This window comes from Trichosporon asahii (assembly GCF_000293215.1).
Source record: "Trichosporon asahii var. asahii CBS 2479 unplaced genomic scaffold scaffold00003, whole genome shotgun sequence".
Lineage (NCBI taxonomy): Eukaryota > Fungi > Basidiomycota > Tremellomycetes > Trichosporonales > Trichosporonaceae > Trichosporon > Trichosporon asahii.
The window spans coordinates 317,885-342,479 of NW_014040921.1; the positions used below are offsets into that span (position 1 = coordinate 317,885).

Genomic DNA, 24,595 nt, shown 5'->3' on the forward strand with positions numbered 1-24,595 from the left:
ATCGCAGGTAGTTTTGAATGGATGGACGATGGAGGATGCCAGGTGGTGGGTGAGTGAGTGGGCTCGAGGAAGCAAAAGCTCCAAGGATTGCAGCTGGATCTCTTGACCCTGGGGCGTCTCCCACAAGCGCGCTAGCAAGGACCCGGGCGGTACGCTACAAGACCAGACGATACATGACACACCGCTCATCTCGACACAGCGGCGCACGGCACAGCGGTGCACCCCCAAACGATCCTGACCCATCCGCCATGGCCGAAGGTCTCCTCTTCCTCTCTTGACTCGAGCCTCCGGCCCCTCCAGGCCTCGCCCGTTCCGTCTCGCGCTCAGACTAACCAGACCCGGCGATGCAAACGTGTCAGCCAGCGAATGTTTTGCGGCATGCATAGCGCAACTCCTGAGGTCTGCTCTTCCGATTCCAGCGCGGAAGACTGGGTGCGACGATGGCTGCGTTGCCTGAGGGCTGTACTGGGAGGTGTGCCGGATGGTGCGACGACGCGTAAGTGTCACGACGGTTGTCGCCACCCGGCGCCTCATGGCGCTGCAGCCAGCATGCCTGCAGCGGAGTCAAATTACCAGGTCAAATGGTGATTACAAAGCATGTACAAGTCATATGCTATTCAAACCTAGTGCGCTGGCCCGTGCCCGGTGAAGGTGTGGAGGTCAGCCCAGGCCAGGCACGGATTAAATCCCTGTATACCCTATATCCACAGTGGTTCCCTGGCGGTCCACCAAGGGACATGGCCAGAGGACCAGAGACCCAGGATAGATCCAGCGACAGCCCTATGACGCCTATCGAGATACCACAGAGGCGGACCCAGAACCTTATCCTGGCCGATCGCCGTCCGCTTGCGCGTTGTCTCGTCGATGGACCGTTGGACCCGGCCGGACAACACCGCTCTCGCGACCAACGACATGGCCACAAACAAATCCACAATCTTTCTGCACGCTCTGCACAACCCTTGACATTCCCCGATCCCTTCCGTTCCCCACGGACATATGCTCACAGCCCAGCCATCGCGGCACGCCTCACGCGCTGCGTGTGTCTGGAAGCAGTGGTGCCCCGCCGTTGGACCCACCCGTCGATCCTCGCGCATGCAAGGACGTGAACTGGGCCTGCGCGGCTTGCAGTCGTACCGCCTTGGCACTGGCCGTGGCTGCGCGCCGGAGGGGGCTCGTGGGGGTCGTGGGGCTTGTTGGGTGATCCTCGCAGCAGGAGCCTTCGCACTGCGACACGACGGGATCGGACAGCCTCGTGTAGCTCGACTTGCTGTTCGTCGCACTCGTCACGCTCGTGTTGGCGTCCTGGATCGACGAGCGGCGCAGCGACAGGCGGCCCAGCTGGCCCAGTTGCCCGAGCTGCCCGAGCTGACCCAGGTCGCTGAACAGCAGACCGCGGGGACTGCTGTACTGCTCAGGCAGACGGGGCACGGGCGGGACAGCGTCCGACGGTGCGTGGGAGCTGTTCGCGGTCGAGGTGGATCTGGTCGAGCGCGTGGATCGGGTAGATCTGGTCGAGCGCGTCGAGCGCGTAGATCGGGACAAGAACGACGTGATGGAGCGCGGGGACTGGGGCATGAACTCGCTCAGGATTCCATCGACGCGGAGCGGAAGGTCGTCCAGCGTCGCCGTGACGTTGCGAGGGATGTACTCGGTTCGCGTCGAGTAGCCATCGAACAACACCGCCGACTCGGGGTGGTCCTGCAGCCTATCTTGTTGTCGGGCTGGCGGGAGGCGGGGGCGGTGCAGAATGACAGCTGACTCTGGGTGGTCCTCCAGCGCTGAGCGGGCTGGAGGCGAACGCAGCCGGTCGCCGACGATTGCCAGCTCGGGGTGCTCCTCGGACGTGGTTCTCGCCAGGCTCGGCTGGACCTGTGCGGGAGAAGAATCAGAGGGAAGCTGGATCGTGTCGGTCGAGCCCGAGTCAGGCATCAACTGGTACAGCTGCCGGATGCCGAAGCACAGATGAAGCTCACGTGCGATCTCGTCGGGCGTCGCGGGGAGCGGCCGCTCAGGCAGCCGAGGGTAGGGAAGACAGGGAGGTTCGATCGGGCCACGGTAGGGAATGTAGCTAGGCAACGGACGGCGCTGCTTCGGGGGTGAAGGGTTAGACTTGGGTTTCGATGGATGCGGCCGGGGAGGAGGGCGCGCGACGACTGGAGGCTTGATGGAATCGACAAGGTAGCTGGCGTAAGAACTACCGCTGCTCGCGCTTGTGGTTTGACTGTTGGGCTGGGAGCTCTTCTGGTTGAGGTACTCGGAGAGCGCTGACAGTGACGACGGGGGCGGCGACCTGCCTTTACGCAGCACGAAGGCGAAGATGACTGCGGCAACGATGAAGGCGGCACCTAAAGCTACCATGACGACGGCGACGACGGGCACGCCGGTGTTTCTGCACAGGTCAGCCCACGTCTGGTCCGGCATGCTGCTGCGGCGCCGATGACTCACCCATGGTCGTGACCAGCATGTGGGTCAACGGCGGAGGTCTGTGCAAGTTCACTCGAGATACTGCAGTCAGCTCTGCGGCGCCTTCGAGCTCTACAGGCGAGTCCCGCACTTACGCTTCAGAGGGGGTAGCAGAAGAACCACCATCTGGACTCGCGACAGCCGATGGGAGCGGCGCCATGTCTGCAGACGAGCTTTGCACTCAACCAGATCGGCGAAGTTTCGTGTGTGTGTGTGTGCGTCGGCGACTTTGGGTTGTCGGCACGAAACGAAACGAAACAGCTGAAAGCGACCAGCGCGAGGAGAAGACCGAACAACTTGAATAAGTGGAAGAAAGCGCTGAACGAGTGGAACGTTCGTGTGTGCGTCACCAGCAACGATTGGGAAGAAAGGTAAGGAGCGACAGTGGTTAGAGAACGAGGACGAGTGAAGGAGGAGGAAGAGACAGCGAGATGTTGCCCTATGAAGCGACCTGCACGTCACGTCGCCCGTTCCGGATGTGAATGCCGTGGTCTCGAGCGCCATCCTTTGAGGGGCGTGCATGAATCGGCGCCGATCTCAGAAGACAGAGAGCCGTGCCGCGCCGATCTGGCACCGCGTGGGTGACCGCGAATAGCCTGGCATCAGTAGGAGCGGGCGTTAGGAGGTGGTCAGAGCGAGAGTGTCAGATAATTAATGACCATCACCAGCAGAACAGCAATCGACTGGCAATGAAGGCATTCATACAACAGATGAAGGTGTGAAAGTACGTACGGGCGCTGCGCTGTGTGTTCGAGTGGCAGATCGACGCGAAGCCCGGAGCTATGCGATACCGGTGGGCCGCGTGGTACTCTGGTATGATAGATGGTCCAACATGGTGACAAGAGAAGTGGGGTGCCAGGATGGCAGGCGTGGGCCGGATCAGTCGTCCATCTCGCCCATGAACTCGTCCCCATCGCTAAGCTCTCCCATGTCGCTCATCGGGTCGTCGTCATCATCGTCGTCCTCGTCGTCACTTCCAGCCTTCTCCTTGGCGGTCGTGTGACCATTGCCGTTGGCCCGTGATGAGCGAGACATGGGCTCGTCGTCGTCGCCGTTCTCGCCTGCTCGGTCCGCATCCTCGTTCGACGCGTACTTGTCAACATAAGACTCGACCTTCTTAGCGTAAGCCTTGGGGTCGCGCATCAGAAGCGCAGCCGCCTCGCCATTCAGCGGGTCGGCGGGGTTGGGGTAACGCAGGAGCTGGGGGAGGAAGATTTCAAAGATGTTGATGAGCTCTGGGTTTGAGTCAGCCAATGGAGGCGGTGCCAGTGACATACCGAACATGGGAGACCAGGTCTGGTTGATGACATCGAGACAGACACTACCGCTCCTGCGATCGGTTAGACGACGTCATTACTCCGGGTTATGCTTACAGTTCATCGATGTTAGGGTGGAAGATCTTGTTCATGAACCCGATGCTGGGCGACTTGTAGGGGAACTGCTCTGGCAGCTCGACATGGATCTTCCAGACGCCGTTCGCAAACGGTGCTGCGTTGCGTCAGTGATAGGGCTCGTGGGCATCATAGGTTCCTTGGGAGGCGCTATTGAGGCGCCGGGTCCATTGACGGAGGCAAGTGGAGGTTAACCGAGCCGCCCCAGAACCATCGAAGCTAGGGATGGGCAGTGACGGTAGCCTCCCCGCCTGATGTCGAAGAGACCCCCAGCCTACTCACTCTCGGCGGGTCCATGGAACTTGACGTAGAACTCGCTCATCTTATTGTTGACGAGCGTGACCTGGTAATCCGACATGAGCCTGGTCACGAGTTAGCGATGCGCTTCGGGTGGCGAACGCCAAGGGTTGGAAGCAGCAACGAGCGCAGCTTGCAGACGTGTACGTACAGCTTCATGACATCGGTGTCGACGCGTCTCTTGGGAGAACTGTACACAGTGTCAGCACACGAGTAAAGAGGTGCCGAGTAAAGAGGTGCCCGGGGGGGCTCGCGAGGCCAGGGGCCGAACAGGATACTTATCATGATGGGCGGCGGCGGATTGGACCGATCAGGAGCTGAGTGGCTAGAAAGTAGCGGATGGCAGCAAGAAGATGTTGGAGGTGATTAGGGGACAGGAAGGGGTGCAGTAGCGCAATGGAGGGAGATGTGAGGATGAGGACGATGTGACGTTGGAACACTGGAGGGCGATGTGCGCACGAAGTCGGTGGCCCTCGTCAGATACCACGGGCCACACTACGACGTCAGTACTAGGGTCCTGACCTGCACGAGGACTGGTGGGGTGTGAGCCTGACATGGTTGCTTTCCCACGGTTGCATCCGACGAATCCTGTCATAGTCACTCGCTTGAGCCTGCCACACCGAGTTCGCCGCATAACCCCACGGTGAGGGCGGACTGCTTGCCTTCACCTGGACGAGCATTGGCTGGATGGACCGCTGAGACCGAGAGTTGGAGATCGAGGACGACAGTTAGCTGCTCTGTAGACACCACTAGAGCTCCGTTCACCACCACCACCACTCAAAATGGCCTCCAACCCCCTCCTCCCTCCCCTCAAGGGAGTGTCGGCTTCGTCGTTCTACATCCCCTCCGCCAACGAGGCGCACACCTTCCACCCCCACGAGACCGTCCAGACCGCCATGCGCGTCACCATCGAGTCCGCCGGTGTCGGTCTCCTTGTTAGCGCCGTCCAGAACGCCCTCGACAAGTGCGTCACCGTGAGATAGGCTGTTCGAGCGCGGCAACGGAAACGGCGGGATACTGCGATCGTGTTTCGCGCCGGCGCCGCGCGCTCGAGCGGACTTGACAGACCAATGTGGCTTCGGAGGAATAATGTTGACAACTGCAGGCACAACCGGGGAGCTATGGGTATCTTCACCAGGACCGGCGGCACCATCGGCCTCTTCGGTATGTTATGAAAGGCAAGAGGAGACGGACGTGTCACTGACGGAGCAGCTGCCATGGGTTTCGCCTACTCCTTCACCCAGTCCTTCGTCGCCAACACCCGTCAGGTGCGATAACAGGAAGAGGTTCGAGTACTAACTCACAGACCGACGACTGGGCTAACGGAGCCGCTGGTGGTTGCGCTGCTGGATTCACTGCTGGTGTCAAGGCCCGCTCTCTCCCCATGGCCATCGGAGCTTGCGCCGGAATGGCTACCCTCATCGGCACCTTCGAGGCCGCCGGAAGCGTGAGTTGTTTGCTTAGCGCCAGAAACTGACAAGTGCAGAACCTCACTGGTGACAACCGCCAGAACCTGCCGCGCGAGGAGCGGGAACAGCGACGACTCCACTTCTTCAAGAAGCCCCAGACCGAGGAGGCCTCCTCATAAGAGCGAAGCACAGTGTATATAAGTGCCCAACAGTAGACATTGATGAACAACATCAGACGCAACGACGCGGGGCCGAATGGAGTTCATCGGGGACGACAGCTCTGCTGGGCGACTGGGATGTAACTCGCAGATGGCTCCGGCGACGATTTGACCGACACAGACGAGGAAGGACCCGCCCGCTCATCCTCACTATGGGCGGATGCGGAGCTCTCCGACTGTCAGATGAGGCGCGCTGACCTTGCACTAACGTCATACCGCCGAGAGCTAGCGCTGTGCCGCAGGTGGGCGTTCTCCGATCTCCGAGATGCGTCTCGCATGCTCGCACCGCTAGACTGTTGGATGGTCGGGAGGTGCGGGAGGGCACCAGGGGCTCACTACTTCCGCAGCGGAGAAAGCGGGGGTGCGGTGATGCGGGAGCGTGATCGGGGGATCGGGGGAAGAAGGCTGCGGTGGTACGGTGGTAGCGTATAGCGGTACTGTCGGTCGGTGCGGGCGCGTCGTCACACGAGGAGAACAGCGACGATCGTGTCTAGGGCGTTGTTCCAGGAAGACCGGCTTCGGTGCCCTGTGGCCGCGGAAGGTGGTCTCTGAGGGCGCAACAACCTCAGCTGGGCCAGCTTCCAGCTGGAGCCGGCTGGGGTGTTCGATGGGCGAGCGAGGGGCACTGAGGGGCGCCAAGGGCAAGTGGGGTAGACGCGCGACGCTGCGGAAGACCTGACACCACTGACGTCGGCGGGCTCCGCAGTGCATCTACCGACTGGAATACACTCACCCAGTCCCAAGCACCGCGGAGCGCCCTACTGCTTGTATCACCGCCCCCTCAGCTCACGAGCTCCGCACCCCCTGTCATGGCTGTAATCAAACCGCCCGGCGATCCATCTTGTGTACAGGACCGCATGGGCGCTGGAACTCCCCTCCTTCGCCCCGTCAGAGCTTCCTTAGCCATCCCTCTCCGGCCCTCCGGAGTCCGAACGGGAGAGGGCAGATCAATCACCAGTGCGCATTGGGCGTCACCGACGTCTATATATCAACACACGCCAACGCGCTCTTCCCCGTTCAGCCCATCCCCCCGATCACCACCCCAGTCACTTCTCCTCCCATTGACACTTTTCCGCTACTCCTGTTGGTTTGAACTCAAGTAAGCACCGTTGATTTTGAGTTCATCACCCCGGTTGTGGCTGTGCCTCTACGAACTACCCAGCACTTGGACTGGCCACTTTCAACACCGTTTGCTGGACACTTCTGCGCCTTCCCCGTTTGATAAACATCCCTTCTGACGCTTAGACTGCGCGTTCATGGTTCTCCTCAACCCCTCTGCCCCAACCTTCACTCTCGGTGTCAATCGTTCGGGCTCCGCCGACTCGACTGAAGCATCGAAGTCTCCGTGTTCCACGTCGTCCTTCGCGTCCGACAGCGATTTTCTCGCCTTCCCTCGCGGCATGAAGGTTCATCCTCTGGTTCCTCCCAACACTCCGGAATGTGAGCAGGTGGATGTTGTCGAGCTTGGCGTCAACAAGCATCTTGCGACGCGTCTCGGTGACGGTTGGAAGACCACCTTCCCTGCGTCTGCTGGGCCCGGCGTGAAGTCAAAGCACCTCGATGTTCCTCTCAACAAAGATCGCTCCTTCATTCCCGCCCACCGCTCCAGATCTCCCAGTCTTCCTGGTCTCCTCCCTTCTGACGAGGCTCGTAACAGCTCTCGCCCACCCCGCGACCTCTCTTTCTTGTTCCAGCGCCTTGCGACTTCCTCCCAGGTCAACGGCGTTCCCTTGGGTCTCAAGGAAGACACCAGCTTCGACCCATTCGACGACGGTATCGGCTATTCCCCCACCGCTGAGCAGTACAGCTACGCCCCCATGACCAATTCCCAGCGCCTCGCTGCGTTTGGTCAACCGAACCCGCCCGTTGTTCCTGTTCTCGCCTATCCTACTCACTCGGACGGCAGCCATGACATCCTCACGGCCGGCGATATTGGAGAAGGACGCAACGGTGAGTTGGCACTGACTGAGGGGTCGAGACTAACCAGGAAGTTTACTTGCCCGACTTGCACTCGACTGTTTCGGAAGAGCAGCTGAAGCAGTGGGGCCAGAAGTTCGGCCGTGTTGTTTCATTCAAGGTCGAGAACAATGGTTGCTTGTCTCAAGACACCTACGACATGCTTCCGGACGGCGGCAGCCCGGGCTCGCGCAGGTAAGCCACTTGACGCCTACGTTGCTGACGTGATGCAGGTATGCTTTCATCATGTGGGTTGACAATGCGGGATATAGCATCTGACAACAGGTTCGACACGCGCCTCGCCGCCGACGGCTTCATGGGTGAGGCACAGCGTCTCGGTCTCGACTGCCAGCACGGCAAGGAGACTCCTCACCTCAAACAGAAGGCCTTGGAAGACCCTCACTCAAGCAATCTCTACGTGGCTGAGATCCCCCTCGATGCGACTGATGAGGTAAGCCTGGAGCTGCTTCCATGACCTGTTATACCTCAACCTGACATCCAAGGAAATGCGCGAGCTCTTCCACCCCGGCATCATCTCATCCCTTCGCTTCCTCACCGACGACATGGGCAACCGCCGCGGCACTGCCATGGTCCGTCTCCAGAGCCGTGCCCAGGCCGAGGAGGCCATTCGTAACGTAAGTCTCTGCTTTCAACGCGTGCTGACAGCCAGCTCGATCTCAAGGTCATCATGCCTGGCTGCACCAAGCCTCTCCAGGTCCGCATTGCCGACTCAGAGGTAAGCAAAGTTACACACATCCCACCGCTAACGTGAAGAACCAGAAGATCTTCAAGAAGGGCAGTCTGTCAAGCAGTCGCCCCAGCATCCCCAACATGCGCCGCGGCAGCTCTGGGGGGAGCCTGCCGCCATCGTTCATCCCCCGCACATCGCCCACCAGTCTGCCCTACACGCAGCTCGACGACGAGACTCTTCTCGAGCACATTGTGATGTACCAGGCCGAGCTCCAGCGCCGCCAGAGCCGCAAGGGGTGGGTTTTCACCGCGAGCTCCTGACATGCTAACTTTAGTACCCTGCCTCGTACGCCTGTTCCTGGCGTGTTCGACACCCCGCCTCGCCGCGCTGCCAACGATGACCTGAACGGTTACTCCCCCTCTGCGTTCGACAACTCGTCCACGCTGCCCAAGTACGTCCCTCCCCCCGCCAGGTGGAGGCATCCCATGGCTGTGGGCATCCCCTCGCCCCACGACGCCATCTCCAACCCTTCCTCTGCCACATCTTCTGCCACCTCGCCATCTTTCAAGGACCACTCGCGCCCCGCTCCGCTTGAGCGCTGGTGACGGCTCATTCTCGCATCATTTATCATTTTCATTCGATTTAGTTTCGCATCGCACGCAGATACGCCATACCCTGTATCTCTTGGCTACTGCCCTTCCCACAGTCATACCCGATACACATGAACCACCCATTCTCTGTAAATTGCTGTACAATACTCTGCCAAGACGGGACTCTTGGGATGACATGCATGAAGATCACATGTACTTCGAAGGTGCTGCCTCGTAACTCACCGGGCGTGGGGGCTGTGAGTAGAAGCAACAGACAGGTTCTCGTGTGGCACCAGCTGCCGGACCGCGTGCCGTGACCACCCAACAGCCAGATCATGTCAACCAGAGTGTAAATACCTTTAAATTACACAGAAAAGCTCGCACATCTCCCCAGCACAAGCTTAGCCATGCAGAGGCAGCGCATTCTCACCGAAACGCGAAATGGGCTCGGGGACGAGTCAAATACCTTCTCCAACCCAGCCCACAACACAGGCGTTGTGGCGGAGTGGTTAACGCGGTTGACTCGAATGGTCTTTCACTCGAAAGGGATTCAGATATCAACTTCCTTCGGGAGCGCATGTTCGAATCATGTCAACGTCGTAGCTTTTTGCTTCTGCTGAACGCGGAGCATCTTTTTGTACGCATCGGAATGCTCGAAAAATCGAAGACGGGACGATTGCGCGGCTGGTTGGTGGAAAAATGTTGGGCCAGGTGGACGCTTGGGTGGAGGGTGGAGGTCGACACGTGGGTGGGTTTACGGAGGCGCTAAGGGAGAGAGGGTTTCACCTTGGCTGGATCTAAGTTCGCTTGGCTCCGTGTGCCGTCTGGGACCTTGGGACATAGCCGATCGACCTCGTCCTCGACACTGCGCGCTCCTCAATGCGGATTGCGTTGTAACACTTGTTCTTCGACTTGCGACTCGGACACAGCTTAATCAGGTTGCTCAAACATTCGACTGCGCTCTCCGACGAGGCCATCGTCCCACGCTCGCTCGGGTAATAGTATCTTGGCTGGCGGAGCCCCGCTAGAACAGACCCTTTGCTGCGACTCACCACGACTTCCGATCAAGTCCGAACGCCACCCGCCGTTCCAGCTGATGTTCGCGTTGTACACTCCTCTCTCTCCGTGACTACCGTAAACAATCGAATTTCGCGCCGGAATATTCACCGGAAGTCAGAGTGGCCGCTACACACCTCTGAATGTCGCCCATCCTCAAGCGCGATGTCGCCGAACAGGTCCGGCAAGCTCGTCGCCTTGCTGCGGCCGCCGGAATAGCAGACTACGAGGACTATGAGTACGAGCTAGACTCGGTCGGCAACAGTCGACCCCGGTCAAGTATCGAGACCAAGTCCGAGTTCAGCTTCAATGCCGCGTCAGATCGTAATACGCAGTCCGCCTTTGCATCGTCATCAGCTCGTCGGCCTACGAGTTTCGATTCCCAGCGTGCCCCGCTTCCACCGGATAGTGTCCAACGTCCTCTGCTCGCGTCGGAACGGAATAGCGTCGACTCTGCGTCTTCCGTGGACACTCAGCTCACGACAATGAGTGCGAAGGAGGGCAAGCTGCAGGATCTCAAGGGTCTTCTCTTCTCTGTGAGTCTCACGGTTCATCTTGGCACGCGACCTGCTGCTTGGCATCAAGCACAGCACCATGTGCTTCTCACGGTATCGAGCTGACCCGGCAGTCGACCCCGTCGTTGTTGCTTGGCCTTATCGGGCTCGTTTTTTCGGGAGAACTGCTCGAGCACTGTGCGCGATGGCGCGTGTTCCGCAGGGTGGATGAGCTCTTCATTCTCGTGCCTATGATCGGGAATCTGAAGGGTAATCTGTAAGTGCTGAGGCTGTTGCAAGGGTTATACTAACGTCGAAGGGAGATGTGCCTTTCAGCTCGACTCGGAACATCTGCGTCTCTGGGTGAACTCGACCAACGACGAACGCGCCGCGGGCTGCTGCTTGCCAACCTGACGCTGCTTGGCCTGCAGGCGTTGCTGATTTCCTGCCTCGCGGCTATCTTGTCGTTCCTGCTCGGTCTTTTCACGACTCACCGCTTGGGAGACGTTCCCTCGAACGGCTTCCCCTCAAATGGGACCGTGAGCGACCCGTCGCAAAGCGATCCGTGGCGAGAGGGCCGGACTCTGCCCGGCTTCGCGCAGCTTGTCATGGTCCTTGCCACCGGCATGGCTAGTGCCGGGTTCAGCTCCCTTGCGCTCGGCAGCTTCATGTGCTCTCTCGTCGTGCTGTGCCGCTGGAAGGGCCTCGACCCAGGTGAGTTGAACAACTCACGTGCGTAACTGACATCAGACAACATCACGCCTCCGCTTGCAGCCTGTCTCGGAGATCTGGTGACCATCTTCATCCTGGCGCTGTTCGGCACCGCCCTCGTCGGCACGATGGACACTCCGGTCCCCTCGATTCTGGTGCTTCTCATGTCGGCTGCGGCCGTGTGGTTCACCATCCGTGTGCTGCGCGTCGAATGGGTCCGCAATGTAGCCCGAGGCGGCTGGCTGCCGCTGATTGGAGCCATGCTCATCAGCTCTGGCACCGGCATGGTCCTCGCCAAGGGCGTTGGACACTACAAGGGCTTCGCGCTGCTCGCCATCTCCATGACGGGATTGACCGGAAGCATAGGCGCGATCCACGCGAACAGGCTATCCACGACGCTGCACGCGAACCTCAGCAACAGCAAGCACCACGGACTGTCGCCCAAGCAGAGTATGGGCGTGCTCTTCCTCCTCAGCTTCCCCGTGCAGGGCTGCTTCCTGGCCTTCGTGAACGCTGCCGGCTGGACAGATGTCAACCTCGCCTGGGCCGGGTGGCTTTCGTACATTGCGACGACCATCTTCAGTCTGCTCCTCGCCCACGGCCTCACGTTGTTCTGCTGGGCTCGGGATATGGATCCAGAGTAAGTCTCCCTGCTGTTGTTACAGTCCTTGTCAGCTAACTCCAGTTCCTACACACTCCCGATTCACAGTGCCATTGTGGACTTTGTTGGCCAGCTCTTCCTCATGGGCGCTTACGAGCTTTGTCGCGCGACTGGCCGCACCAGCGTCATGGCCGACTAGACGCTCCGCAGTGGCCCAGCCCTCATCTGCCTCAACATTTAATGCCTTTACAACACCCCTACACTTTTGATCTACACTACCAACATACATACAACACGACCATCTTGTAACCTTGTACCACCACCACCACCAACGTTAATTGTAGAACGGCGACGCGCGAGATGTAATGTGACGATAACGGCGGGGACGGATCGACGGAGACGGCGCTGGCGAGGTTGACGGAGACGGTGATTGCTGATGGGACGGTGGCTTGGATGGCTTACGCACGGGGCTGAATGCTGGCTGGGGGATTAGGAAAGCCTTGACAAGCTTTGTAATGTTGATTCGTAATGGGGTTTAGGATTAGGAGGGAGTGGGAGTGGCCGAGGAATATTTCTCTGGCATTTCAGTGAATTTGTCCGAAACTGGGTGGGATGGGATCAAACGGGTGCGCCCAATCAGGGTGCAGGCAAGCGTATTCCTCCTGCTGGCTCCGACAGCACCCGTTGCGCCCGTACCCGTTGCACCACCATTGGGAGACCTCTCGACCTCAGTCACTCGCTACTTTGTCGTTCCGTCTACTTTGACTCACCGCTCATCCTCCCAACCCCCACCCCAAAATGCTCGTCAACGCCGTCCGCGCCTCCATCCGCCCCGCCGTCCTCAAGGCCTCGCGTCCTGCCGCCCTCGCTGGTGAGTATGGCATGCTCGTCAACGCAGACTTTGTCCCTCCTCCATCGACTTTCTCCCTCGGCAATTTGACGCCCTGTCGTTCCGACCAACGACCCATCATCAGCCTGTGATCTGCCCAGCGCCCACCGACATGCACCGATTCAGAGACGCGACGCGCAGAAGCGCAGACGGAGAAGGAAGACGGAGAAGGACAAGGATCTGCCGACGGACATGGAACGGTCATGCACCGAGATTAGCAGACAGGGATACTGACGCAACAGCCGTTCGCTTCTCGTCCTCGCACGCCAAGGAGGAGTCCTACGACGAGTTCAACGCCAAGTACACCACCTTCTTCGAGCAGGTTGGCGACCTCTTCGAGCTCCAGCGTGGACTGAACAACTGCTTCGCCTACGACCTCGTCCCCTCCACCTCTGTCATCGAGGCCGCCCTCCGCGCCTCGCGCAAGGTCAACGACTACGCCACCGCCGTCCGCATCCTCGAGGGTGTCAAGGCCAAGGTTGAGAACAAGGGACAGTACGAGGCTTACCTTAACGACCTCAAGCCGGTTATCGAGGAGCTCGGTGAGTTGAGCTGAGGGAGCGGGAAGAAGAAGGTCCGATGGACGCCGCAGACGGTGCTGTCCGCCAAGCCTGCCAACCTCCGCCGCCCTCCGAGACGCTTCTTGACGTAGAATGGTTAGCTAACACCCCAGGCGTTGAGACCAAGGAGGAGCTCTACAACCTCTAAGCTGCGTGCTGGAGTGAAACAAAACTACTACCCTATCTACACAACAAACCAAAGCTTAGACTTGATGTTGATTGGTTTTTATATCAAGCCGAAGCGACATATGCATGACAAATAGCAGACACTGGCTCGGCGCGACGAGCAGGTTCCGGAGAGCGAGCAAGAACTACATGAAGGGGAGGACTGGAGGAGCAACAGAGAAGACGGGCCGAGCGCAAGGACAGTCGCGCAGGCGTATGAGATGGGCGCCCGAAGTCAGCAGCCAGCACGTCGAGTAGAGAGGCAGGCACCTGGTGTAGTTTTGCCCGAACGTCATTGGCCGGCGTGCGAGCGTGTGAAGGTGGAGGCAGGTCCGGCATGCGGTATGTCATAGAAAGTTGGGTTTCAGCGACACTTCTCGACCTCTCAACCACACTTTCACCATGATCACGACAACAGTTCGCAGCCTGCGGCCCCTGGGACGTCTGAACCTCCGCGGAACGATCGCCTCCGCCGTCCGCTTCAACTCGAGCCTGCCCGCCGGCGCGTCCAAGGACAACGAGCACCCGCACCTCTACTACCACCTCCAGCCGCCGCCGCCTGCTGCCCCGAGGCGTATCGCGCTCAGCTTCCTCCCGCAGCCTCCCGCCGTGGCCGACTCGAAGACAGTGCTCGGATACCTCCCCGCTGTCCAGGGAGTTGGGCTGAACAACTTCTCGGAGAACAAAGAGTTCATCAAGCTCCTCCATGAGAGCATCAAGGGCGCGATCGAGAACGGAGAAGCGCAGAGCGTCGAGTACCTCGCCCACACGCGGCCGGAAGATGGATACCTCACTTTAACCGGTAAGTGCACATGGCCATGTATCAGTGCAGTTGCGATAAAGATACGAGGAAGACCCCTAGCTGTGACAACGGTCAATGGTTGAAGCTGACATCAGACGAGCGCAACATTCCGCCGATGGGCCGCGTCGGCGAGCCAGAGGACATGCTTGCCTCGATCTTCGTCGAGAATGGCAAGGCCGTTGCTTCAACATACGAGCCGCTTCCCAGCTATCGTCTCGTGACGCAGCACGGCGTCCTCCAGCTGCCCGAGGACGTGGACAAGAGCGTCCTGAAGGCGCTGGAGAAGGTCGATGCCGAGGAGCGTTCTGCCTCTTCATCATCTTGTGAGTCAGACTACGATGGGCCGGGCAGCTGACGTGAAAGCTGACGGACAAGGAACGGTGCAGAATGCGGAGAGGGAGCGATTGGAGCACCTCGGCTCGCTGCTCGGTGGCAGTGGAAGTGATGCCGCGTTTGACGATTTCCTCGCCGAGGCGCAGGCTATGGAGGCCGAGGAGCGAGCGCAGAAGAAGAAGAAGTGAGCTGGGAGAGGGGAGCGAAGGGTATCGGCCCTGAAGATCTGATGAGATGCACACACCACTGTATCATGAGCAGAACTACGTGCGTATGTCAGCCGAATGGTGGCAGGTGTGTAGAAACCACCGGGATGAGGAAGGGTCATGCAAGCTACCGAACGCCAATGTGCGAGTGAGAACCGAAGGGCGTTTACGGCACAGCACGTTCGGCCTGAGTTGCACAGAGCATCATACGCATGCATGCAGCCCTTTGTGCACACGAGGTCGTTATCTCGGTCTGGTCCGTCAGTAATGCTGGCCTGGCCGGTACGGTGGTACGCGAAATTTGCCCCCGCTGGCGGCGAAGTCAGACTGGCAGGCAGGCGGCAAAGTTATCGGTCAAGCACGCGAACACATGACTCGTCCAAAAACACCCTTCCTCGCCTTCCACCTTTACCCACAAAATGGAAGAAGAGGTCGATTGGGGAGAGGGCGACGGCTACTCCGACGACTGCCTCAGCCTCGGCGGCGACGATATCGACGGTAAGCATCGGTTCGGGCGAGCTTTCCGACATGAAAGACGCGTGACAGCTGACAAAGTTTAAGATGTTGCCGCGGCCGACACCGCGAATGATGTAACCGCCGCACCCGCCGACACGAAGGAGGACAGCAAGCCGGTCGAGCAGTCAAAGTCTGACGCTGCTTCGGCGTCCGCAAAGGCAGCGAAGGAGCCCCCGACTGGTCCCAAGGCGGCGACGCAGGCGCAGTCAACACCGACTGAGCAGACAAAGGACGACAACGCTCCGTCCAAGCCTTCCTCGATCGACTCTCAGAAGCCTTCAACCTCGTCATCCTCTGTTAACGGGCACCCCGGCAGGCCCATCGCGAACGGCAGGGAGCGCCTCCCGCCCGCTGCGCCCCGCGGCACCGTCAACGTGGTATCGTCGACAACCGAAGGGACTCGAGGAACCAGCGATTACCTGCCGGCCCGGTTCGTGTGCGGCCTAGGGAGCCTAGCGGACCTCCCCCCGACACGCACGAGGAGTTGAGGAAGCCCCGTGGCAATGAGGACCGAGGGCCGCCACTGCCCGTCGGCTGGCAACGCGTGTGGAGCAACACCCAGTCTAAGTACTTCTTCCACCACCCCGAGACTGGCGAGACGACGTGGGAGCGCCCCAAGAACGAGCCGGAGAGGAAGCCGGATGCGTCTGCGCCTGTGCCGTCGCGAGAGCGTTCCCCGCGAAAGCGCAGCCGCAGCCGCAGCCCTGCGCGTCGTGACCGCGAGCCGCCCCGTGGCCCCTCAAGCTCGACCGAGAACGATGGTCGCCCGCCCCGCGCCTGGGGACCTGGATCCGCCAACGCGACCACGTCCGCCCCGAGAATGGACGACCGACGTGCACCTCGCGACGGTCGCGACAGAGGGTGGCCGCAGAGGCCTCCTGTTGACGATCGACGTGACGCCCGCGACGCTCGCGATGCACGTGACGGCAGGCCCCCTCGCGAGCCCCGTGGACGACGAGACCGGGACAGGCGCGACGAGCGGGACCGCGAGCGTGAGCGCGAGCAACGACGGGATGAGCCCGGGCGCGACGAGCGTCCTTCCGAGACGGCACCGACTTCGAACTCGCTTCCTCCGAAACCGGAGCAGCCGACTGCTGCATCTGCGACAAACGAGGAGGCTGAGGCACTCAAGGCGCGCCTGCGCTTGAAGGAGGAGCTGCGCAAGCAGGAGGAAGAGATGAGGGCGGCTCAGGAACGTCTTCGTAAGCTGAAGGAGCAGGAGGCTCAGCTGGAAGCCTGCGTTAAGGCTCAGCCGCCGGCGGCGGCCTCCGGTCTTCCCCCGAAGCCTTCAACCGACGCCAACGCCGGACCCAGCACCGCTGCGGACACCAGGGCAGGTCCTTCCCCGTCTGCCGCCCCCGTGGCTCCCGGCAGCCCCGCGGCCCGCCAGTCGAGGGCAACGGCTTCGGCCCCAACACGCCCAACGCGCCCAACGCGGCGGGTGCGGGCGACAACCGCCCTCCGCCAGCTTACGGCCCTGGTGCGCGGGGCTCTCTTCCGAACCGACCCTTCCCTCTCGTCCCCGAGCGTCCTGGTCTGAGCCGGCGCGACTCGAGACGGAGAGAGCGTGAGAACGGCGGTTTCGACGGACGCCGCGGCTTGGGTGGTGCGGACATGTACCGCCCGTCTGGTGGACGGTCGCCGCCGCGTGAAAGAGGCGACAGGATGGACCGCGAGAGGGAGAGGGAGAGGGGCATGGACCGCGAGCGCGAGCGCCGTGACGAGCGCCGCGATGATCCCCGCCGTGACCAGCCTCGCCGCGACGAGCCGCCGCATCGTGAGCGCGACCGCCGCCCGAGAGAGCCCGCCCGTGACGCTCGTGAGCCGCCTCGCGATGCCCGTGACGCTCCTCGTGATGGCCCTCGTGCCGCTCCGCGTGATGCTCCTCGTGATGCTCGTGATGCAGCGCGCGAGCCGCCACGCGAACCGCGCGGAGGTGATCGAGGCGAGTCGCAGCGCGAGCGCGACGCTCCGAACTCTCGTGAACCGCCTGCTGCGCCTCGTGAGTCCCGCGAGTCTCGTGATGCGCCGCGTGAGGGCTCTGGCAAGCCCGACTCGCGCGGCAAATCGCTAAGCGACCGCCTTGGCCCGCCCGTCGACCGCAAGCGTCGTGAACCTGAGGACGGTCTTCCGGCTGGTGTGCACCCGGATCGACTGAAGAGGATGCGCAGCCCGCGGCGGCGATAGTAACAGTAGTCATAGGTCATAGTGAGGATAGGGAGTTTGTGTATAGATGCATCGGGTCTGTAGTTTCTGCAAGAAGAGGTGTTCTGTTGTGTGGCGGAGACTCATCAGATGAGCAGCGGCGTAACGAGACGATTCCTCGGGTCGCTTCTAAGGGAATATTCAGCTCCAATGTGCTCACCGAGCGGACCAGGGAGTGGAGAGCGCTCGAAGCGACGGAGCAAGGCGGGGAAGCGGGGATCAAGGGTTGCTGGGCGCAGGAGAGCGCACCGAGTTGGCTGAGGGTGAGCTGTGGTGGAGGTGCCACGTGGGAAGTAAGGGCCAGGTGCGGCCCTGCGGGTCGCTTGCCTGAATTCACGTCTGGGCCCGTCTCTGCGTTGCGGTGCGCTGCGTATCGTCGTCGCTGCAGCCAACGTCCACCGTGTCTGAGTTCATCCTCCTCGCACTTTCCTCGCTGTCAACACCGTTACCACTGCACCCAACGTCCAAACCTCTGAACACCTCAACTTATACAGGGCACAGTAGTCTCCGACCACAGTCTCAGCCCCGCAGGTTGCTCTCCGTCCCGGCTCGCTGACCACCTTTACCGCCGCGCCGTCCCGTTTCCAACGACAACTCGACTCCGCGACTACTGGGATCGGCCGTATCTGATCCTCATCACCTTCCACCTTCACCACACCTTCCGCACCTGCCCCGCTCGACCTCTCACCTCCTTCCACTCTACCCGCCAGCGTTCAGCTCTAGTCCGGCGCCATGTCGCTCCCCATGCACCTCCGTGCATACACGGAGAAGACCAAGGACGAGCAGACGCGCGACTTCTTCAATGTCCCGCTTGCCGAGCAGCTGCCCGCCCCGAATGCGACGCCCGTCGTCGTCAAGCCCGCCGCTGGGCGGGCGCGCTCTGGCTCAGCCTCGGGACTCCAGGGCATGGACATCAACGCTGTGCTCTCCGTCGAGGGCAAGGAGGACGTATACGTGAGTTAAACAACCAGAGATCTGAGGCTTCCTCAATTCCGGGCCTTGTTGCCGCACAGGAGAGGAGGGCTGCGTCCAATGCTTCAGTGCAACTGTTGATGAGCACTGCGTGCATGCACCATTAGGAGCGCTTGACGGACGACTAGAATGCATGCTGGCGTGCATTCGTGGCTCCCTGCGTCATGCTCGTCATCATTCCGTGCGCAGTAGCCTCCGTCGCTGGCGTCCAAGCCACAAGACATTTCACTGTTGTCACCCGGGATCCCTCACCCATCATGCGGCAATGCCAAAGATTCTTCGCAGCTTCGAGGCCCCTCTATGCATAGCTGACTTTACAGGCTGGCAAGCTCTCCCTTCTTCCGCCATTCCTCTGCTTCATCTCCAACGACCGCCGATCATGTCGTTGCACCTTGCCATTGTACACGATCCGAAGAGTTGAGAGGTAAGCTACAGGGCTTCCGGTCTGATAGCTGACTTCAGACTGAACTCTCGAGCTGGCGTGTTCGCCCTCTCCCTCGCTACGTGGCACGGTATGCGCATTGTGAGCTTCCGGTGCGCAGGCAACAAGCTGACTCCAGATCCTCCAGCTCACTTCCCTTCTCCCGACAGCCGAGCACTTTGCCGTTCTCCTCCGTGATGCCCTCAAGTCTCAACTCGCAGAGATGAAGGCGCTGAAGGGCTTCCTTCCCTCGCTATACTCCGAGTACTTGCTCGGTGCCGGCTCTGCGACGACGCCGGCGACCGAGTCGCTGATCGATGTTGGCGGAGACGCGCAGCAGCAGTCAGATGAGGGTGACCTGCGCGGTCCAGGCGGTCAAGGGCACGGCACGTACGAGCGCGGTCTCGGTGAGACATTCGGATTCCCTGGTGACGCGCGCAAGATGCGTGAACGATCAAAAATGAAACTGTGGCGCGAGTACTTCACTGTTCACGGACGCAACATGACGCTTCTGCGCTACCCGCCATTCCAGCGACTACTCCAGGTTGGTCTGCCGTCACGTCTCCGTGGCGAGCTCTGGGAGGTCATGTCGGGCTCGATCTACTTGCGCTTTGCCAACCCGAAAACGTACCAGCTCCTGCTCGAGCAGAACGCGGGCAAGAGCTCGCAGTCGACGGACGAGATCGAGAAGGACCTTAACCGCTCCCTGCCCGAGTACAAGGCGTACCAGACCGAAGAGGGCCTGGCCCGCCTGCGCCGCGTTCTTGTGGCGTACTCGTTCCGCAACCCCGAGCTGGGTTACTGCCAGGCACTGAACATTGTTGTTGCCGGCCTGCTCATCTACATGTCCGAGGAGCAGGCGTTCTGGCTTCTCGAGGTGCTGTGCGACAGGATATTGCCCGGTTACTACTCGCCATCCATGGAGGGAACGCTGCTGGACCAGCGTGTGTTCGAGTCGCTCGTCAAGCGCTGCCTGCCCATGATCCACGAGCACTTCCGGTCTGTCGATGTGCAGATCTCGGTCGCGTCGCTGCCGTGGTTCCTGTCGCTCTACATCAACTCCCTCCCCCTCATCTTTGCGTTCCGCATCGTTGACTGCGTTCTCGCCATGGGCGTCAAGGTGCTGTTCCAGATCGGTCTCGCTATCCTCAAGATCAATGGCGAGGCGCTGCTCGAGGTCACCGACGACGGCATGTTCATCAACCTCATGCGGACGTACTTCTCCACGATTGGCGACTCGGCGCACCCGAACCACCCGGACCCGCGAGTTCGCGCAATCACCAACTTCCAGGAGTTGCTTGTCGTCGCCTTCCGCGAGTTCAACGTCATTACCGACGACACGATCGTAACTGAGCGCCGCAGGCTTCGCGCTATCATCGCGGATGAGATTGAGAAGTTCTCGAAGCGTGCTGCTGTGCGCAACCTGAAGAACGTTGGCCGCTTCAACAAGGAGCAGGTTGGCATCATCTACGACCACTACTTCCGCGCGGTTTGCTCGCCCGAGGCTGGCCCCATCGGACCCGTCCCTGCTCCTGCACCGGGAGAGGTCGAGCAGGCGCGTATCACGGTTGACGCGCAGGGTCGTGTCGAGACGCGCATCGATCTCCGTGGTTTCAAGGTGCTCCTCGCTGGTGTCTGCACGTGGGCGCGCGAGGAGACCGTCACAACCAATGCCTTCATCCAGCGCACAGAACGTCGTGTCGCAGACGGCGAGATCATCGACCGCCTGTTCTACTCGTGGGACACGCAGAAGCTCGGCACGCTGTCGCTGCAGGACGTCGTCGAGGGACTTGACCGCGTCATGTCCGCCGGTCTCATGGAGTCGATCGAGTGGTTCTTCCAGCTGCACGACAAGGATGGCGACGGATACCTGACCAAGGACGAGGTGATTCGATTGTCCGAGTCGCTGCTGTTCATCTTCCGCAACGAGCCCGGAGACATCTACCTTGCGGCCGTGTCGCGCTTCATCCTGAACGCGTACGAGTTCGGTGATGCGACCGCGCCCGAGGGCAGCGTGCCTGCCCTCGCTGACGACCCGCCCAATGGCGAGAACGAGACGGCGACCGAGAACAGGGAAAGGAGCAACTCTGCCGCTGGACCGCATAACTTGCCGTATCTCAGCCTGGCTACTTTCCGTATGGTTGTTCTTGCCGACGAGCTGCTCGAGAGCTTCTTCGAGACTGACCTCGCGCACTCGTTCCAGCTCGAGGACACGGAGGAGGAGGACTACCACAAGACGCACGCGAAGCCTGACGGCCTTCTCGGCGGTCTTGTCAACCTGGTCGTTAACGACGAGTGAGTTTCCAGGGCTTTGACGACAACTGACAAGCAGGAACAAGTCTCGCTTCAACCGTCTCGCGGACGGCATTGGCAGCGCGCTCGGCAAGCACGCGGAGTGGCGCAAGCCCGCGCTCTCCAAGGCAGACCCGAACGCGCCGGCGCCGGTTGAGGTGCGCGCGCGCGAGTCGCTGCTCACGCCCTCACAGCAGGAGGAGCAGCGGCGGAAGCGGTCCATGTCGCAGGCCTCGCAAATGTCGACCAAGACGACAAACTCGGTCTCCACAACAGCCACCACGGGCACCACCGGTACGACGGCGACCGAGACACACACCCTTGCTGACGTCGAAGCGAGGTACAGGGAGGAGAGCGAGATGGTGCGCGCAGCGCAGGAGGCGGTCATGCACCGGCCGAACTTTGCCATTGACGCGATTGGCGACTCGGACGGCGAGGAGGACGAGACCCCCGAGGACGACGCGGGCGTCATGGACGAGGTTGAGGCGTTCCTCAAGGCTCATGGCGGCGAGGACGACACGGGCCTCAAGGGCGAGGAGAGGAAGCAGGCTGAGGGTGAGTACTCCGCACACCGCGAGCGCAGCGAGCGAGCGAGCGAGAGTTGCGCGCAGCTTCCATCCATGACTCCCTAGCTGACATCAACAGACCTGCTCAAGGCAGAGCCCATGACGAAACTGACGGGAGCGTCGGGATCGGCCGAGTAACCGTGGTCCGCGAAGTCGGCGCAGCATAGACATTTGTCGTATTTGATTTTTCCAAAATTAGACAGCAAGCAACCCCCTACATAGTCACCGAGCCGTCACTCGCGCCGTAGCATGCGTAGCAGTGATGAGATGTGTGTTTGTTCTATAACCAGTGTTGGGTGGGTCAAGAGGGAGCTCGGAGAGTGTAGAGTTTTGCCTTCCTCTGACTCAATTGTACATTGAAGATAAGACTCTTGCGTTGCGGGCTGAATAGGACATGCCATTCCTCTTGAGAAAGTCACCAACGGCTGGATCAAATGCTCATGGACCCCGGAAAACCTTACAGAGGGTAAACAAACATCCTTCAAGAGCCCAGAACAACATGCATAGGTTGGTCTGGAAGATCCGAGTATGCATGAATGTTAAGGGAATGGCGAGAAGAGGGTACTGCAGTAATGAATGAATGCGATGCTCCGTGGCTGGGTGTGGCGTCGACATGTCCTGTGTTTATGTCCGCAAGTTCGTCCGCAGTTACTCTACCCTCACTGCGCTCTGTGCTGGCTAATGTGGGCGACTCCAGACCCAAGAAAAGCAGCACAGGAGGACCAAAAACAGCACAGAAAGAGGGTCCGACAACTCTAGCCGACATGGCCAGCCTGCGCTGGAATCACGCTCAGGGTAGCCCACGTTGACCAGGGCTTCAATTGTCTCGGCGCTGACCCCAATCTGGCTTCGGAGGCTTCGGTCTTGTGACCGTGTGGCGCGTGGCTGCATCTCATGCTCTGCTGCTGCATGCACTGTATGCTCTGATGAAGATGAGGTTCGTGGTCCAAGCTCTTCGAACAAGGATGAGGATCAAGTGATGGATGTGTGGGCGTGGATACGACCTGGTGATCATCTGACGCGCACCTGACTAACTTGACTGGCTTGGCTAGTGTGCGCGTGAAACGGGACCCCAATTCATTCAGCCACGACATGACATGACGCTTGATCGTCGGGTGACCTTGCGCCGTCAGCAGATCAACTTGCTTCGGTCAGCATTATCGCGTGCTACAATGCCCAACTATCCTCGGACCTGCACACGTACCTGCAAACCTGCACACACTCTGCGATATGCCCGGGGTATTGAACACCTGGCTCCGGATTAGGGGATGAATCTTAGGGTGAAGACTAGGAAGAAGGGGCCGACCGGACGGTCCACCCCCGGCCCCTCCTCAGGCATTGTTCAGGGCGTGTCCACCCGAGAGTGGTTGCTCGAGGTCACCGACGACGGCATGTTCATCAACCTCATGCGGACGTACTTCTCCACGATTGGCGACTCGGCGCACCCGAACCACCCGGACCCGCGAGTTCGCGCAATCACCAACTTCCAGGAGTTGCTTGTCGTCGCCTTCCGCGAGTTCAACGTCATTACCGACGACACGATCGTAACTGAGCGCCGCAGGCTTCGCGCTATCATCGCGGATGAGATTGAGAAGTTCTCGAAGCGTGCTGCTGTGCGCAACCTGAAGAACGTTGGCCGCTTCAACAAGGAGCAGGTTGGCATCATCTACGACCACTACTTCCGCGCGGTTTGCTCGCCCGAGGCTGGCCCCATCGGACCCGTCCCTGCTCCTGCACCGGGAGAGGTCGAGCAGGCGCGTATCACGGTTGACGCGCAGGGTCGTGTCGAGACGCGCATCGATCTCCGTGGTTTCAAGGTGCTCCTCGCTGGTGTCTGCACGTGGGCGCGCGAGGAGACCGTCACAACCAATGCCTTCATCCAGCGCACAGAACGTCGTGTCGCAGACGGCGAGATCATCGACCGCCTGTTCTACTCGTGGGACACGCAGAAGCTCGGCACGCTGTCGCTGCAGGACGTCGTCGAGGGACTTGACCGCGTCATGTCCGCCGGTCTCATGGAGTCGAGTTGCTGGGCGCAGGAGAGCGCACCGAGTTGGCTGAGGGTGAGCTGTGGTGGAGGTGCCACGTGGGAAGTAAGGGCCAGGTGCGGCCCTGCGGGTCGCTTGCCTGAATTCACGTCTGGGCCCGTCTCTGCGTTGCGGTGCGCTGCGTATCGTCGTCGCTGCAGCCAACGTCCACCGTGTCTGAGTTCATCCTCCTCGCACTTTCCTCGCTGTCAACACCGTTACCACTGCACCCAACGTCCAAACCTCTGAACACCTCAACTTATACAGGGCACAGTAGTCTCCGACCACAGTCTCAGCCCCGCAGGTTGCTCTCCGTCCCGGCTCGCTGACCACCTTTACCGCCGCGCCGTCCCGTTTCCAACGACAACTCGACTCCGCGACTACTGGGATCGGCCGTATCTGATCCTCATCACCTTCCACCTTCACCAAAGCACGCGAACACATGACTCGTCCAAAAACACCCTTCCTCGCCTTCCACCTTTACCCACAAAATGGAAGAAGAGGTCGATTGGGGAGAGGGCGACGGCTACTCCGACGACTGCCTCAGCCTCGGCGGCGACGATATCGACGGTAAGCATCGGTTCGGGCGAGCTTTCCGACATGAAAGACGCGTGACAGCTGACAAAGTTTAAGATGTTGCCGCGGCCGACACCGCGAATGATGTAACCGCCTAACTCCAGTTCCTACACACTCCCGATTCACAGTGCCATTGTGGACTTTGTTGGCCAGCTCTTCCTCATGGGCGCTTACGAAAACAACGCTGA

At 60.4% G+C, this 24,595-nt stretch overlaps 9 protein-coding genes and 1 non-coding gene across 10 annotated transcripts; 8 read left to right on the forward strand and 2 right to left on the reverse strand.

Moving 5' to 3' along the window:
• Positions 1 to 1,026: 1,026 nt before the first annotated feature.
• Positions 1,027 to 2,623, reverse strand: A1Q1_00805 (uncharacterized protein; the record flags this gene model as incomplete). Its single annotated transcript, XM_014328499.1, has 3 exons — positions 1,027 to 2,389; positions 2,446 to 2,505; positions 2,559 to 2,623. 3 exons carry the CDS (start codon positions 2,621 to 2,623, stop codon positions 1,027 to 1,029), a joined length of 1,488 nt encoding a protein of 495 aa, XP_014183974.1.
• A 719-nt stretch (positions 2,624 to 3,342) lies between these two features.
• Positions 3,343 to 4,436, reverse strand: A1Q1_00806 (ubiquitin-conjugating enzyme; the record flags this gene model as incomplete). The annotated part of the gene is made up of 4 exons (XM_014328500.1): positions 3,343 to 3,793; positions 3,837 to 3,951; positions 4,137 to 4,216; positions 4,303 to 4,436. 4 exons carry the CDS (start codon positions 4,434 to 4,436, stop codon positions 3,343 to 3,345), a joined length of 780 nt encoding a protein of 259 aa, XP_014183975.1.
• Positions 4,437 to 4,933: 497 nt separating this feature from the next.
• Positions 4,934 to 5,739, forward strand: A1Q1_00807 (uncharacterized protein; the record flags this gene model as incomplete). Its single annotated transcript, XM_014328501.1, has 4 exons — positions 4,934 to 5,115; positions 5,257 to 5,315; positions 5,396 to 5,598; positions 5,638 to 5,739. 4 exons carry the CDS (start codon positions 4,934 to 4,936, stop codon positions 5,737 to 5,739), a joined length of 546 nt encoding a protein of 181 aa, XP_014183976.1.
• Positions 5,740 to 7,034: 1,295 nt separating this feature from the next.
• On the forward strand, positions 7,035 to 9,030 carry A1Q1_00808 (uncharacterized protein; the record flags this gene model as incomplete). Its single annotated transcript, XM_014328502.1, has 7 exons — positions 7,035 to 7,728; positions 7,770 to 7,929; positions 8,020 to 8,185; positions 8,238 to 8,369; positions 8,417 to 8,470; positions 8,515 to 8,681; positions 8,760 to 9,030. The coding sequence occupies 7 exons, from the start codon at positions 7,035 to 7,037 to the stop codon at positions 9,028 to 9,030; spliced, it is 1,644 nt and encodes a 547-aa protein (XP_014183977.1).
• Positions 9,031 to 9,506: 476 nt separating this feature from the next.
• Positions 9,507 to 9,615, forward strand: A1Q1_t085. The gene has a single exon. It is a non-coding gene; the product is annotated as a tRNA-Ser (tRNA).
• A 599-nt stretch (positions 9,616 to 10,214) lies between these two features.
• A1Q1_00809 (solute carrier family 41 member 1) lies at positions 10,215 to 12,076 on the forward strand (the record flags this gene model as incomplete). The annotated part of the gene is made up of 5 exons (XM_014328503.1): positions 10,215 to 10,607; positions 10,700 to 10,842; positions 10,885 to 11,279; positions 11,340 to 11,916; positions 11,986 to 12,076. 5 exons carry the CDS (start codon positions 10,215 to 10,217, stop codon positions 12,074 to 12,076), a joined length of 1,599 nt encoding a protein of 532 aa, XP_014183978.1.
• A 599-nt stretch (positions 12,077 to 12,675) lies between these two features.
• A1Q1_00810 (cytochrome-c oxidase chain VI precursor) lies at positions 12,676 to 13,474 on the forward strand (the record flags this gene model as incomplete). The annotated part of the gene is made up of 3 exons (XM_014328504.1): positions 12,676 to 12,748; positions 13,009 to 13,308; positions 13,359 to 13,474. 3 exons carry the CDS (start codon positions 12,676 to 12,678, stop codon positions 13,472 to 13,474), a joined length of 489 nt encoding a protein of 162 aa, XP_014183979.1.
• A 1,777-nt stretch (positions 13,475 to 15,251) lies between these two features.
• A1Q1_00811 (uncharacterized protein) lies at positions 15,252 to 17,535 on the forward strand (the record flags this gene model as incomplete). Its single annotated transcript, XM_014328505.1, has 4 exons — positions 15,252 to 15,330; positions 15,394 to 15,730; positions 15,796 to 16,685; positions 16,739 to 17,535. The coding sequence occupies 4 exons, from the start codon at positions 15,252 to 15,254 to the stop codon at positions 17,533 to 17,535; spliced, it is 2,103 nt and encodes a 700-aa protein (XP_014183980.1).
• Positions 17,536 to 18,285: 750 nt separating this feature from the next.
• Positions 18,286 to 21,971, forward strand: A1Q1_00812 (GTPase-activating protein; the record flags this gene model as incomplete). The annotated part of the gene is made up of 6 exons (XM_014328506.1): positions 18,286 to 18,507; positions 18,846 to 18,949; positions 18,988 to 19,048; positions 19,095 to 21,241; positions 21,321 to 21,793; positions 21,850 to 21,971. 6 exons carry the CDS (start codon positions 18,286 to 18,288, stop codon positions 21,969 to 21,971), a joined length of 3,129 nt encoding a protein of 1,042 aa, XP_014183981.1.
• Positions 21,972 to 23,072: 1,101 nt separating this feature from the next.
• On the forward strand, positions 23,073 to 24,234 carry A1Q1_00813 (GTPase-activating protein; the record flags this gene model as incomplete). The annotated part of the gene is made up of 2 exons (XM_014328507.1): positions 23,073 to 23,867; positions 24,109 to 24,234. 2 exons carry the CDS (start codon positions 23,073 to 23,075, stop codon positions 24,232 to 24,234), a joined length of 921 nt encoding a protein of 306 aa, XP_014183982.1.
• Positions 24,235 to 24,595: the final 361 nt, after the last annotated feature.